Raw genomic sequence first — 16,476 nt, 5'->3', positions numbered from 1 at the left:
TACTGAGTATAAATAATAACTCTATTTATATTGCACCTTTCAAAACAGATGCTTAATCAAGAGGAGAAATATACCCAAAAATACAAAACATCAAAGACAAGAAGAAAATGTGTACAATATCATTTCAAATCCATGGCAGCAAATGATTTAAAACAAATATCTAAAGAGCAGATACATAATACCACGCCATTCAAAATAAATGGCAAAAGGAAAGGATAAAAGAAACAGGTTATAGCAAAAAACAAGAAGACAAGTAAAAGCCATTCGGTAAAAAGACATTTTGAGAGAAAAATAACCGTTTTGAGCCAAATTATAAACCCACACACAAAATGAGGCTGGAAAGAAGCCTGGGCCACATTTCCATTGAAAGTTGGTCAATTCAGGCTGAAAGGAAACTTTGACAGAAAAATGAGTGTCTCTCTGAGGAAGGTTTTTTCCCACAGTCACTGTATTTTGCAGTCAGGTATGATACTTAAGGCTCAGAGCAGATGTTGAGGTAAAGGATCACAAGGAGGAGCAAGACGTCCACTCACCAGAGGGTCTGTGGTTTGATCCCCGGTTCCTCCGTTTCGCATGCTGAAATGTCCTGAGGCAAGACACTGATGGCAGCATTGAGGCTGAACGCAGACATTATTGCTGACGGATGTGCCGCGAATGTATGAGTGGTCATCAAGAGTAGAGAAGCTCTACATAAATCAGGCAATGGACATTATATCGTCTTATGTAACACAAGATTTTAGCCTTATTAACCTTCCCTCTCATATTTAATATTTCTTCTGTTTCTCTGGGGTCCTTGTGGCACACACACATACTCTCTGGCCTATCTCTCTGGTTCACCTCCTGTAGCTGCATCATTTTTCAGCAGGTTCCACTACAGGAACAGTATCTCCACTTGGGCTCTTTCCAGTTACAGGTGCCAGAGAGCCCTGACACTGGCACCGGTGACAAGGCTGAACAGAAAAGACCCTAAATGTTTTGTCAGTCTGTACAGAAGTACAGTATGACCACCAAACAATCCACGCTGACTGTTCTCAACCGATGCATCGATCACGGTCCTAACTTAACGCACAATGTTCTCCGTTCTCCTCTGTAGTGTATGTGTTTTATTTCTGTAAATCGTATATTATTTAAACTTTTTTAAAAGATTTAATATTTTAATCTTATCCAGTTTTCTTGGTAAGCTGTTTAGCATTTGCTTATGTTTAATGAGAAAGTAACCAGCCCCTAAAATATTTTTTTATCAGCTTCCAGTAGCCTGACGTTGTCAGACTCACAATTCTAGTCAGAATGTGAGTCTGAGACCGCTCCATTGGGCTGTGATTATGGGGCGTGTTTCAACTGACCAGGAAATAAAATTCCTCTTTGTTCAATTGGATAGACCTACAACCAATCAGAGCAACGTAGTATGTGACGTAAGTTAAGCAACGCATTGTGAGTTATTTACCAACGCCGGGTTCACACCGGACGCTGAAGCGATGCCGAAGCGACCCTTCAGCGCAGCGTCAAGCCTTAAATAACAGCTGGCTCCCATCCACTCCCATGTTAAACCTTTGTGCGGGTCACACCGGAGGCTGAAGCACCGCGCTGCACCAAGGCTGCCTCGCGCCCTGCAGCGATCGTTTCGGCATCGAGTCAATTTTTTGCATTTGACTCGAGTGTATCGCTCCAGGAAACACACTGAAAAACAATCTTAAACTATATTGATGACTTATTTTATATGATATAAATGATCAAATATGCATCCCATACTTTGAAGTCCCCTTCTGTTGTCCTGGAGTTTTAATTTGACCAATGACATTATTAAATGTCCCCCTCTGCCCATCCACTACAGCCACACAAGCAGTGATACAGATAAAAAGAGAGAGGGGGGGGGGGGACTACGTATTCTCCACATAGGCTTGAGTGGATAATACGTAATTTACCCTCGACACCCGACATTTAACAGTGAAGTTCTTCAACATGGATAACAAATTAAATTAATAATTGAAGTGGAGAAGTACAGTGAGTTGTATGATCCTTGGAACATGCTGTATAAAGACAACACCAAGAAAGACAAATGTTAGGATGCTGTTGCTTAATGTTGGAGCAACAAGTAAGTATATGCTTTTAATCTACTGGATCAATGGGTGATATTATTAGAGCTGCCCGGCAGTTCAGCGTCGCTTCAGTGTCCGGTGTGAACAGCCCAGCGCCGGCGCGATAGGGATTAGCGCGGTGCTTTGGCGTCGCCTCCACGTTCTCTGTTCCTCTTTCAAAATGAATGCGCTGTCGATGTCTTCTAAAACAGACTCAATGGCAGCACCTATACATCTCAGCTCTCCAGCGGCAGGCATGTTTGTTGAAAACTAATTCAACCCAAAGGCACTTTGATGACGTTGTTGATTTCCTTACCGTTGATCATCTGTCCATCATCGTATAAAGCCCGCCCTGACAATATGATTGGTCCGGATGATTTCGAACCGGGCATAATTTCTCCCCAACGGAGCGACTCCAGACCGAACTTCCCGACCACAAATGTTGTGGGCGAGGCTAAGTTCGACTGGCATCCAGTCTAAGCTTCCAGTGGTTTACCTTCTCAAATTGCCTTAATGAGGTAGACGTGAACTTCAGGACGTATAGTGACATCACCATCTGATGTCACACCCTGTCAGAGATGCTGAGCACTCCAACAGAGAAGCCCTCATCTTGCACAAGTTGAGAATTTATGAGGAGTGTTGAGAAAAAGCATCATCACAGCTTTTGATTGTAAGGAAACCTGCAATTATTCAGATAACAACAAAAACTAAAGGCATTCTGGTATCTGGTTAATTCATAGTAATGTGAAGATACAGGTTTTCACTGGTTCATGAAAGTAGTTTAGTTTGTACGGAGAAGCTTGTGACAAACAGTTTTTTTTTTTAAACATCCATTTTGCATGGTGCATTCTTGTAACTGTGTGAAGATCTGAATAAAAATGGAAATCTTGTAAAGGAATTATTGAAATGTTGACTTCACACAGAGTGAGAAAACTGAAAGCTTTTAGCTTGGCAGCAGGCAGGTGGAGTGCACGAACCGGCACCTTTTCTCGAAAGTGCTGATTAAGAGTGAAAGGCCAAAAGTGCAGAACGCCATTTGTTTCTGTCACTTAGCTGCTTTGCTTAGAAAAAGTATTGTGATTTATTCCTGTGAGGCTGCACTTCTTCATGCCTCCTCCTCTCTCTCCTCTCTGTATCCGTCAACGATTTTTCAGCTCATTTCATTCTCTCGCCCTCTTTCCACCGCTCACTCCTCTCTGTTTAATCTTTTTCCCATTAAAATGTGATTCATGTGGTTTGGATCAGAATAGATCTTGGATAATAATATCGTGCTTTCGACACTAAATCAAGTTTAACCACTCTGGATCCTTCATACTGAATAATACCAAGTCTTCTGCTAAACTAAAGACAATTAGGTTGTCATGTTTGAATTTAATGAAACAAGCACAAGTATTGGAATTAAAAGCTGCATTTTAACCTGTTGAATATTCTGTCAGTCCTCGTATTATGGAGATCAGGATTGAGATTTTCTACTAACTTTGTCATTTATCCCCATTGGAAATGCATAGTGAATGAATATTTCAACGAATTGACTGAATGTCAATCAATATTCGCCTCTCTCTCCTATTTTCTTCCCAGGATGAAGTATATATGGACTGGTCATATGTGTGCGATCGCAGCATATGGTGTGTGCGGGACGGAGCTGTGGACTCCTCTTCTCACCACTCTCCGCTGCAACAGTAAAGTTCTGGTAAGAAATATCAGCTCTAAACAGTTGCTGTGTTGGTTTCCCCGGTTTTATACGAAAAGTGTGATACCTGACTTTGAGAACGCATTCCCAATTATCTTCTTAGGTTTTTTTCTCAAATTCTCAATACGTTTTTAAGAGAACTCTGCCTTCTTAAACTGCAGACTTGTTAACACATGTGTTCTTGAAATGATGAATGCCATTGTCTTGACAGGGTGTGCCAGTTATACCTAATTAGCATCGGCCGTGTGTGCACACAGAAATCACCAAAACTGAAAAGAAAATGTACGATTTCAAGAATGACTAAATGAAATCTAAATATGGTGGCGAATCGGACCTGGACCATAAAAAAACGAATGTGTTTAGTAGTGTCAGCAGCAGTGGATAAAATATCAGAAAAGAGCACTCATGGGATTCAGATACATGTTCAGTGAAAGCTGTATCAGGAGAATGTCACACTGTGTTCTGGAGTGTGCATAGATTCTGTGTTTCACTAAGAACAAATCCCGGATAAGAAACAGTGGTGAAGGGTAGAATCTGCATGAGTGGGTTTTAAGAATTTTTTTTTTCCAAAGAAAGGTTAATGGTTACATCTTAAACTGTCATTATTAATGGGTACGTTTATAGTGATGAGCACACAGAGAAGGAATAACCTGACAGAGAACCCTCTCAGCCCAGTGGACCCTTTAGCCTGTTAGCTGATGGTATCATACTCCCACTCCCACACATGGATTACACATGTTCATACTATCACTGCTACCCACTAGGGAAGGTACCGCTCATGCATCGTCCTGCGCCTCTGGCAACTGTGGAACCACAAGTGTGCAAACACATAAAAACACATTCATAGAAGCTTGTGAAAGGAGATTTCCCCCCCCCCCATCAGTTTGTTAATGAGATCCTGTCTTGCCTGGGAAACGGACGTAGCCTAAGCAACCTTCCATTGACAGATCACCCTTTCTAACCTTTTCTTCAGGCCACAGTGTTTCCTGGTCATGTTTTCACTTTCCCTGTTCCAGCAGTGCATTAAATGATAACCACACTGTCTTGGCTTTCAATATCAGCAATTCTTTATATATACTCAATTTTCAGGAGTATACAAATCTTTTGCCTTAAAACCCTGCTTTCAATTAACAGAACACAATAGTCGTATCTGTGTTGTAACGGAAGCAGCTTTAAAGATCTTTCCTAATTAAAATTCAGAGGAGGATGAGTTATCATTTTTGATTGGACATAATCTGATATTAGGTATTAAATACTTCTGACAGGCTTTTATAGTGAAAACTCTCATTGGGACCCCAACAGATTTGACTTGCGAACGTTTAAAGAACCAGTTTGGTTTTCCAATGGGCCACCGCAGAGCCACATGTCACTATACGTCACTTTACACTTCTCTCTAAATGTCTCTGTTTCCCAGCAGCAGCACAACAGCAACAGTGGCCGGCTCCAGTGAAATGAGACAACTTGTCTCCCCTGTGGACCATTGCGGCTTCATTTTGACACCAACACATACAAATATTTGATTTTATTTGCATACTTCACTCGATGTGAGCAAAGTGTTGCTGCAAGAAAAGATGTTAAAGTGTTGTCCCAGTTCTTGTGACAACCAGCATTGTGTGGATCATGATTCTCCAGTGAGCATGAGAGCGACTTCTTACTGTGACATCTCAAAATGAGACATTTTGGAAGACAGTATTATTATTCATTTTTTTATCATCTACTTATTTTTTGAAGAAGCCGTCCAATGACCAGCTGTTTGTGAAACCACAGCCTCTACTCTGCACTGGTGATATAACTACTCAGGAGGCCACTAGGTGTCAGTGTGGTCATGACATGACAACAGCATGTGTCTGATAAGAAATTATACAAGGGGCCAGCGCTGCCCTGTATCGCTTTTATCTCCGTGTTATTTCTCTCTGTGCTTGTCTTCATATTAGTTATGTCTCTGTGTGACTCTGACTTTCTCTGCCTTTGATAAGATAATATTCTTTCATTTCATTAGAGCTGTTTTCTTTCTCTCATTCTGCAGTTACGCTTCGTCAGATATGCAGTTCCACTGGCGATGATGGCCTGCCTGTATTACAAGGTATGCTGTTTTCTTTGGCGCTTTATGTTCATCACTGTGTTTTCAGCCTCATTACAGAGCCAAGACACTTTTTATAAACTATATGCAAGAATGTGAGAAAAAATTAAGTGCTGAAATGGAAGTTTCAGAAGAAAATGATAACAAGCAAATGGATCATAACAGGAGACCAAAATGATTGCTCCCCTTTAATTCGTTTTGCTATTGGAAAAGCCTAAAGGACTGTCATTTCACTGTCATATTCAGTGCCATTATGAGTTTTTGTTTAAGATATATCACTAGGTGTCATATTATGCTTTCCAGCGTTAATGAACACTGACACTTGGTTTTTCATCTCTTGTCTCTGTCTGTTCCCTTTAGTTCTGGCCTAAGCTGATGGAGGAGGTATCAGAACTGAGGGAGTTTCATGATCCAGACACTGTGGAGCTCATGACCTGGATTAGGTACACACATGTACACACTCATACACACCCACACTCAGAAAATCCAGAGCCCTGCCTCAAATTGAGGCAAATCGGATTAGCTTGTTTCCGCAGATCAAGTTTCACTTTGCCTGATGCCCTCGATAAGTCTGTGAGAATGTGTACCGTGCATGTGTGCATGTGTATCTGTGCTTGTTTGCGTGGGAGTCCTGCCGATGAGTGATGCGAGCCGATGGGTGTCCATGAATAAGACATGGGGGTGCTGGAAAAGACCCAGCTGTTGGCAGAGCTCTAACACACCTCGGGGTCTCCGTGGTCGGGCTTTCGATCAAGAGCATCCGCCTGATGGGATCAGAGATGGAGCCTTGATTTGGAATGGCTCGGCACCGCTGCTGCTGTGTGGGTGTCTGTGTCTACATGTGTAGGTTAGATGTTGTCCTATGAACTAAAGAGTTGACTAAAGACTTCCTGTTGCATATCATGTACGTACCACTGCATCACATCACGTAGTCTTCCCCCCGACCAATTAAGAATATGTAAAAGATTTAGCGCATGAGTAAAAACAGTTCTAGCATTCAGTGAGAAAAAGACTTTGGTGTTTCACATTCACCTTTCACTAACTAAGTCCGGCCTGAACCGTACAGGTATTGACATTTTTTCATCCAAACCCAACCAAATCCTGATCCAGAGCTTTTGGCTGCAGCGTTCTGATGTTTCTCTTGTGGTCATGAGCTGGACTTGTCCATGGAAGGAACAGCACTAATAAACTTCGTCATCGGGTACTGCCCTTATACATTTTTTTTACAAAATGTTGTCAAAAATACCTAATTGTACAAAAGTTAGAGTCATCATCATCATCATCAGCATTAAAAGAATCAGAGTGGACCAGAAACAATTTTCATTTCTGGTCTAATCCTATTAGACAGATAGTGGGGTGGCACAGAGGGTGTAGGAGAGAGATGGATAGTGAGACAGAAGAGGAGGGGTTCGGGTGTGTGAATGTATTTGTGTGCGACATGGACTCCCTTCCCTCTGGAGCTAATCCCATTAGGCTCTGAGGATTAGGGGCTGCCTAGAATTACCTTGGCTGGGACTGAGAGCAGGGTGGAGCGCAAAGCTGCTTCTTGCCGCTGCGCTAATTACATTCCAGATGAAAGTGTTAAGATGGGGAGCGGGATGCATGTTATGCTGTATTCTCAAGCTGACCAAGGCCATGGCTGTTTTATGTATAAAGGTCACAGGAGATTCCCAAGCTGTAGTATAATGAGGGGCAGAACAAAGCTAGGTACAGAACATGCATACAGAAGAGAGTCTTTTTTTGGGGGGGGCTGGTTGTGAAGCTGAAATAAACTCATTGTGGTACGTCTGGCTGCGGGGCATGTGCTGCATGTATGAGTTATTGCAAATGCAACTCTTAATTCTGTTTTACAGAATGAAATGTCTAAAAAGGATAACATGTTCAGATAAGGTCTTTAAATTGACCAATTCCTATTTCTACAAATTCACAATTAGGATAATGTTTAGGAAAGGATAAAGTTATTAGATTAAAAGACAGATAGGATGGCTTGAGGATGAGCTCAGAGTTAAGAAGCCTCTCACAGCTAATGATACATGTCCTGGGCTCCCCTGATCTTTGAAATGCGTGTTAAGGCAGGTTGATGAGGGGATTATCCTAATTCTCTGGGCAGTCATTCATCAACCCTGGGCTCTAGGGGTTTGAGGATCTAAGATGCAGGTTAATGTGGCACCATCAGCGAGAAGATCATCTGTCCAAGAAAAGCTCACAAGTTTCCACTGGATAACAGCGGCGGCTCAGCTGTAGGCTGATGCTCGGTTCTAAATGGAAAGTCAATAAATCAATAGCAATGCCTGCCCGTTCCACTGCCTCCCACTGTGAGTTATAGTTGTGAGCGTGCAGTTTTTAAAGTCACCAATATCGCCTCTGTCTCACACATTTGACGTGCCGCTCTGCTTTTTCCACAGTCTATATCTTCCCCTTTTTCTAATCCAGATTTGAGAGTTGTGTTGTGAAAGCAGGATGGTGTCAAACAAGCGAGGCTAAGAAAAACGAAAGCAGGAATCATAAGCAGTGCCTTTGTGGGTCCGCTCTTTGACATGTGAACTCAGTGCTGATCTCAGTGCAAGGAAAGTTGTTCAAGTGTTCCATGTGCAGCCTAGAGAGGAGCAGCTTAAGCTCTGGAGCATGTTTCACTCTAATTAAGTCCACAAACCAGGTTTGGACTCTCAGGAGTAAACACTGCTGCTGCCAAATCCAATATAATTGAAATAAGCCTCAAAGTCCGCTACCAGACATTTCAATGCTAACACGTGACCTTTAGTCGAGACCTTGTGTGCCGTGTGTGCATTGTGAACATGTGTGTGTGTGCGAACATGAACACGGCTCCGAGGAGGATATCAGAAGACATTTAGGCTAAAATGTAGGTGTGAATGAAGGCGTTTCGAGTAAAATTTGAATGTCGGGGCTTCCCGACACTTGGATGACATCACAGGAGCAGTATGGAGGCATTTTATGTTGTTTTTATGTTATTTTTGTTATGTCTGAAGAAGGAGTCACCATTTACTTGACCCTTAAACTCCAAACGTGTTTTGTGCAGTATTACACTTCACCCAATTTTCATTTTTCGATGAACTATCCCTTTAATGTTATTGCAAACCATGCATGTGTGGCACGTGCAACAGGAAAGGGGAAAAACTGTACATTTTACAATTGTGCAAAGACAGAAGCTTGCCTTCAGAAGCCTTTATCAGAGGTTTCACAACATAACAATTGAACAAGAGCATATTAGTTATTTTGTTAATGTGTGGCCAACTGATGTGCACGACGACCTACAACATTACATTGTTCAGCTGCATAGAAAAAATGAGCTCTAAGCTACAGTAGGTACATCCACGTTCTGCTGGAGCTGTAAACTCTTGGCGGAGGATTTTCCCATTCTCTGGAAACACAAACTGAAATTTGTATCTCTGATTTGGGACGGCACTTTTAAAAAAAGACCTGGACTCAGGTCCAATCTGAATGACTGACCTATAAACCTATAATACCAGGTGCAAATATCATGATGGTGAAGGGTCTATCTCAGACCTCTCGCTAAAGAGAAGCAGTGTCAGCCATTGCATTAAAGAGGTTAGGGTGATTATATATGTGTTCAATAATTTAGTATGACCCTCGAAGGATGTAATACAAATTGAAACGGCCCTTAAGCCCCTGTTACTGCGTATAGAAGCCGTTTGTTTTAAATACTGTCAGCCTTATTAAAATCAAATGCACGTCAATGGATGTGCTGGTGGTTTGTGCATTTTTTTTCTCCATATATATATATATTTCAGTTTGTTTGATTTAGAAACCTCATGGTTGGTTAAGTTCACAAAGTAGCTTAGAAAATATCTTTTCACATCATATGTATGTAGTTGTTGAACAGTACATTGTATCTATGGATGTTCAGCTTTTAGCATATTGATTAGTGTATATATGTACATGCTCTATCCTGGTGGATGTTTAACAGATTACCATTATTATTGTGTGTGTGTGTGTGTGTGTGTGTGTGTGTGTGTGTGTGTGTGTGTGTGTGCGTGTGCGCAGGCTCGCAAGCTCGCAAGCAAAATAACTTGAGTAGGGAATCACGCGATTCAACTTTTGTAGCTGATCATTCAGGGGCGTGGGTGTGTGGGATGACACTCCTGCATTCTGAATCCTGCTTGCCTCCCATAGATAGTAAAATCTTTATGGATGGCCACTGACCACCATCCGCCGAGTAATGGCCACCGATGTGGAATGGATTCTCTCAGTGCAGATGGTCAGTCTGACAGTGATTGAGTGTTTGTGAGGGAAAGAGATGGAGAGTTAGACTAAAGAGCATTGTGCTTTACTGTTGTGTGTGTAGCTACTTGATAACTTTGTCTCACTGCCTATTGGTGGTTGGCAGGAATATTAGATGAGGGCGAAGAAACAGGTGAAAAAGAGCCAATGTAAATTAGCGAAATGTGCCACGGTTGGGTCAAAACACCTATCACATGACGATGTCATCTTATCCATTCTTAATATAGAAAGGCAGATTACCGCAACTTAATGTTATTCATAACAACTGTGCTTTTCCTGCTCAAAAGTATAGTCATTTCAATATGGGTGCCGATGCTGCATTGTATTATAATATTCATATTCATATTTCGGACTTGATGCACACTGCATGTATCTATTTTTCTTTTGCCTCTTCCTCAATTGTTTTGTCTTCTTAATGGAGCTCTCTGAAGTTGAGCAACAGGTCATAATGAACATTTCCAAATGCATTTGTGCAACACATAAACAATTACTACGATTAAATGTCTAATATTTGTAACGTCAGTAGGGTGCATTCTATTACCCTCTGACATTGACATATGAGAATATAAATGTGAAATTAAATCTAAATTAACTTGGAGGGAATACAAGATTTCTGCAGCAAGAAATTAAATTAAAATTCTGACAGAAGGAAATGGAAATGACCCACTTCTACTGTAGGTAAGGAGGCCAGGACATCAACCCACACATTACCAAAGAGACGTATGATAACCCCAGGAGATGCACAGCAATCTTAGCAAATGTCTCTATTTCAAACAAGTAAGGTTTGTGGAATAATCAATACTTAATAGCTCACTCACACACTGTACACCCAGCACATGTACACCAGCCTATGTTCAACACTGCAGTGTAACTGGACTATAACCAGGGCATTTATTACCATGTTTACATCTGGAATTGAAACTGTGTGATTGGATAGTGCTATAAAATGTAGATATAAATTGAAGGCACATTGAGGACTGGTTGTTTGTCAGCTTTGTGTCCTGTGCAAATAAGAGGAAGATGTGACATGAGCTGGACAAAGCGATCAGATTTGTATTACATCTCAATGTGGACAGAGGAAACTCATTAATATCTGTTGTACATGTAATCTGATTAAAATCATATCTCGATCCTATTAGAATTCGTTGCATATTTCAATATCAGGTGCATATGGAGTCTTTGTTGACATTGTGCATCACCAGGGGAGATACGTGTCTGCTGATGTCTGTGGGCTGAAGAATTCAGGCAGTCGTGGGATAGAATGAATTTTACAATAAATATTAAGTATGATGATTCTGATTGACTTCCACCTCTACACTTGAGTTTTCTGATCACATGATGCCTGTAGGTCTCCTCCCCCTTTTCTCTACCGACTGTTGCATATTATTCAGCATTGAGGGGCAGTTTGTAAAAATACCTACACCAACTGCATGGGCCAGGTTTCTTGTTACAGTGTTGTTCTTGCATGCAATCTCAAATAACCCCTCAATGCACTGTTTAAAGTATTGTACAATTGATTAACATGAGTTTACACGATCATGCATTGCACCGACAGGCGGGGGCTGTGGCTCAGGGAGAAAGGGGCTGGTCCGCTGTCCCAGTCTCACCATCCATATGCAGAAGTGCACTAGCAAGATATTGAACCTCAAATTGCACATTTATGCACTGTATGAATGTGTGTGAGAATGGAAAAAAAAAAAACTGTACTGTAAAGCACTTTGGTCATCAAGATTAAAACCTTTTATATAATTGTAAACAATCTACTATTTCAGTAAAAACCACAGTCATACTAGTAGTACTAGTATTTAGTAAGTGTTCGATTATGCTGGGACTAAACCCTATGTCAACATCACATGATCTCTTTAGGTGGTCCAGTATTGTTGTCAATCCTAGAAATGCTTCAGCAGCTGTGTGTGGACATGATTTAAGATTGAAAATGACCTCAAGGTTAACATAACAGGTGGAATATATGTGTGTGGGCGTGTGTCCGTCCGAGTTTTCATAATAGAGGCCAGTTAAGGTCAGGTTTGGTTTACAAACAACACACAGATTTACTCACACACCCAAGTTCTCACATAATTTGTTAACATGCCAAAACCTCACGAAGCTCGTCCTTGCAGACTTTTTTCTTTAACTCATATAACACAGCTGCACATCTTTTACAATCTCTTTGACTTTGCAAAGAGTGGTTTTTGTGTTTGTTCTTGATGTAGCCTCTGTCCTCGAAGCTACATCTCTGAAGAAAAACTTCTAAATGCCATCAATATGTCCCAGTTGTTGCAGCAAATCCAGAAAGCCAAAGCATATGGACTGACTAACAAAGGAGAGAAAAGAAAAGCAAAATTCAATCAAACTTTTTTTGATGGCTGAATGCACCTGTGTACTTTTCAAAGTTCATCACCTTCAATCTGCAGAAAGTTTCTACAGAAGATTTTTTTTTTTTAATTCTCCTCTATCCTCTTGTTTTGAACTTGGTCACAAAGCTATCAAACATACTGTAGAGCCTTAAATGCGTTGGTCTTGACGAACATTATCCTTATATGTATAGCAGTGAATAATGTGTGATTCACACTCCCTTCTTTCTCTGTTTGTCCACAGCACAAATACCCATAAGGGGGCTGTATTCGCAGGGAGCATGCAGCTGCTGGCTGGCATCAAGCTGTGCACAGGCAGAGTTCTCACCAACCACCCCCATTATGAAGATAAAGACCTGCGTGAGAGGACCAGACAGGTAACACAGGCTGCACTACACTGCAGAACATGCACAAGGGTGTGGAGTGTAACAGAGGGGCTGCAAGTTAACGTTAACTCAGTAAATACTAGTATGAAGTATACATTTGACGTCAACATAAGATAATCACATTGTCAGCTACACAAAGGCGTTGTGTGGGTTTGAAAACTAATTAGGAGCTCGTATAAGCTTTAAGGTAGTTAATAATGATGAGTTTAATATTTGAGTGTTCAATGCGTTGTGCTGACAGCTCTAACGCGGGGTTGTATGAGTCATAGCTGTGTGTTGCGATGGAACACGAGACGAACACTAGAGGTGACGGAATTTGTTGTCTCTATGTTGGCTTATCAGTGTTTCACACAGAGCATACGGTAAGATATCATATGATGTAGAGCACCATTTAGAGTTTGAAATTCAATTTAAGACCACTTGATGCTGTAGACACTAGACCTCCTCCCTGAAGAGCAGTTAGGCTGAAGAACTTTAATCAGGCACAGCAGGTCTGTCCACCTCTTTATTATGCATTTTATGTTATTAAGGTATTTTAAGCTAGATATAACAGAAACGTCTCAGCAACAACTAGAAATATTCAAAATTATATAAGGAAAACTAATTATTATAGCGTCCCTGCTTTAGAGACAAAACAAGACTTCCTCTCCTTATTTGCAGCTTTATTCGAGAACGTAAATCAGGTTACTGTCGGCCGTTACCAAGTCCAGAAGAACATGTAACACTCTCGTTCTCTATCGCTCCGACACTCATACACATGTAACACTCGTCTTCTCCCACGCTCTACCTCCTCCTTCACCCCTGACCCGACAACAACCCTGTCACCCAGCCAATGAGAGCCCGCCATCTCACACAACCCACAGCCATTGGTCTAGAACTGTCACATGCCCCATCTTGCCCTGTTCACTGACACATGGACATTTCAGAACTTTATTAACAAATATTGCAACTCTAAGTCATGAACAACAAACACATAGCAGTCAACCAGAACATGAACTACCAATTCTTTACAATATATACATACAGTAGCTTCAGTAACTATTCAAACCCCTTCAAATTGGCACAATACCTAATACTGTATTGTTTTCGTCTGGGGGCCTAGGCTAGCCACTGGGTTTACCTAGCATTGAAACAGCATTACTCTTCGATCTTTTTGCCCTGTGTTCAGTTTGTGATAAGTTTAGATTTTCCTCTGCTTGGTTTGCAGCACTAAGCTGTGTTCTTCACTTGTTGATTCTAGAACCTGTAATGGGTATGATATCTATATCCAGGGTTATTTTAGTTTGAAAAAGAGTTATCTCTGGCAGAAGCTGAAATCACCAACGCCGACCTCACGTTTAACAGATTCCGATACAGGTACACAGACTAAAGAGTGAGAGACAAGAGAGAGAGAGGATTACAAATTGTGGAGACACAACTAAAGCTGTAACTATGACATCCGACTGTCTGCTTGGATGGTAACAACTTTATCCACTATAGTAGGCATTCTGCTAATAGCGTAGCACACAGTTTATACTATGATTAATGGAGATAAAAACACAAAGTTGGAAATCTCTTACATTATTCTCAGAAATTTGAAAGTGTTTTGGTTAATAATGAAATTGCAACAGGAAACATTTGAATATGGTTGGCCACTAATGGAAAACATATTGTCATAATAAAATAAAATGAATGAATCCTTACATTATAAACAATAACTTAAGTTGGGTTAAAGGTCATGTTTAGAAAGCCCAGCACTTCCAGGTTCTGTACCGTACAAGAAATAAGAAGAAACCATACTAGCAATTAGCAAGCCAGCCTCTCCGACAGTATTGTTGTCTATTCAATATTCATGCTTTTGTGGGGCGTATGACAAATGAGCTGTAGACAATTGTGTGCTTAATGTCAATGTTCAATAAAAAAGGAAAATCGAGGGGCCGTTGGAATGGTGTTACTATATTTTTCTGATAATCTTTCGTCCTCTAGCATCCAGTGGACAAGTCCCCCAACTGTGTGACAGCTCTGACAGCCAAAGTTGCCAGAGCTTCCACTTTTTCTTATTTTCCTACTCCTTTCTGGTGCTGTCTCTGCATTCATGGTGTCAGTGAAACTCAGGAAAACTAAAAATGATCGCCCAAGATGAAACATTTTCAGCTCAGGTGGATGTGCTCTCTCTCCATGTTAAAAGTGCCAAGAGCAAATTTACGTGTTTGTTTGTGTCCTGTATTTCTGTCGACTTATTACAGCTATGCTGCTTCTAAATATAACTTTATGCTATAAAATACAATAGAGAAGCAGTACTCATTGACACCTAAGGTGTGTGTCATCAGATCTTATTCATATCAACAAGAACAGGGAGTGTAGTAAAAACCAGCTGATTTATTTATCTGCATGTAAATAATTCACAATTTGTATCAAGGTCAAAAACACTAAATGAATAACTAAACAAAGAGAGAAATCTGTATTGTGCGTCTGCAGCTAAAGCCACATTGCCTCAACCATCTGTCACCCTCAGTTCTGTGCTAATGTCTTGCATTAGAGCCAGGGAATTGTCTTTAGATGGGGCCAGTGACCTGCAGTAATTGTGTGAATGAATATGGGATCAGAAGACGTAGTGAGTACGAGATGCATCCATTAAGTTGGACTGAATAGTAATGTAAGGAAAATTGAACCTAAAAAATTCTGTGTCCATGCAAACTGGAGATGAATGGTGGCACTAGCTCTTGAGTGCATTTTAGAAAAATGCTCTCGTAGAGATTATTGTATTGTTTGGGAATCATGTGAATACAAAACGTGTCAGTAATGGAGGAGACCACTTGTCAAACTATGTATTTTTTATTTAACCGGATGAGTCCCATGGAGATTATGTGATCTCTTTTACAGGGAAGCACTGGTAAAGATAGCTCCAAGCAACATACAGCAAACATTTGAAAATGCATAAAATAAAGATAAAGCTAAAAGATAAATAATAAGCACAATAACAACTTAGAGGATGATACTCCTGGAAAAAAACAAGCAGAATTAGTTACAAATCCCAATAGATTCTGCCTTTAAACATTTCACTACATTTTGAAAAGCCCTAATTGGGATCAGCAAATCTTTAGTGAATCAGTCTGCAAATGGTTCTAGGCTGTAAGGTCAGACAACATAAAAGCATGTTTGCCAAGTTCTTTGCAAACCCTAGGGACAGCCAGTAAAAGGCTGCCATTAAAGTGGAAACAGCAAATATTGGTTTTAAACAAGATAGACAAGTAAAAGACTGAAGTGTACTCTGAAATGTTGGATACAATTATGATTTATGGCAAGTACTGGGAGGAGGCATCCATATACAGCAGATCACCATAGTCAAGCAAAGGGAGGAAAGTAGCATCAACCATTTGTTTTTCTCAGGAAAACGGGGGAAGCAGGATTTATTACTTCAACAATTCACTAATTCAGTCCTTACATGCTATTCATGTGAATGTCTTTACATTATACCAATACACAATTCATTGAGCAAGCTTTGCTCCATAACAGTAAATCACTACATGGTCATTGAGACTTTGCATTTGGGATGTTTTAAGCCAAAAAAAGAAAGGTAGTCCCTAAACAGAACCTCTGGGAACTCCAGATGAAAAGAGCCATCAATTCTTACACTTCCGTTTGGAGAACC

The 16,476-nt window shown here is 40.7% G+C and overlaps 1 protein-coding gene across 2 annotated transcripts in view; it reads left to right on the top strand.

The window, feature by feature from the left end:
* dpy19l3 (dpy-19 like C-mannosyltransferase 3) overlaps positions 1-16,476 on the top strand; it is a 51,278-nt gene that overhangs the window by 26,516 nt on the left and 8,286 nt on the right. For both annotated transcript variants that reach the window (XM_062390254.1, XM_062390246.1), the window contains 4 exons: positions 3,654-3,765; positions 5,792-5,848; positions 6,206-6,288; positions 12,704-12,836. In XM_062390254.1, coding sequence (XP_062246238.1) covers positions 3,654-3,765; positions 5,792-5,848; positions 6,206-6,288; positions 12,704-12,836 — 385 coding nt within the window. The remainder of the gene's footprint in view (positions 1-3,653; positions 3,766-5,791; positions 5,849-6,205; positions 6,289-12,703; positions 12,837-16,476) is intronic.

This window comes from Platichthys flesus, chromosome 1 (genome assembly GCF_949316205.1).
Source record: "Platichthys flesus chromosome 1, fPlaFle2.1, whole genome shotgun sequence".
NCBI classification, from domain to species: domain Eukaryota; kingdom Metazoa; phylum Chordata; class Actinopteri; order Pleuronectiformes; family Pleuronectidae; genus Platichthys; species Platichthys flesus.
Note: the sequence above shows the minus strand (reverse complement) of the source record. Positions and strands in the feature narration are given on the sequence as shown.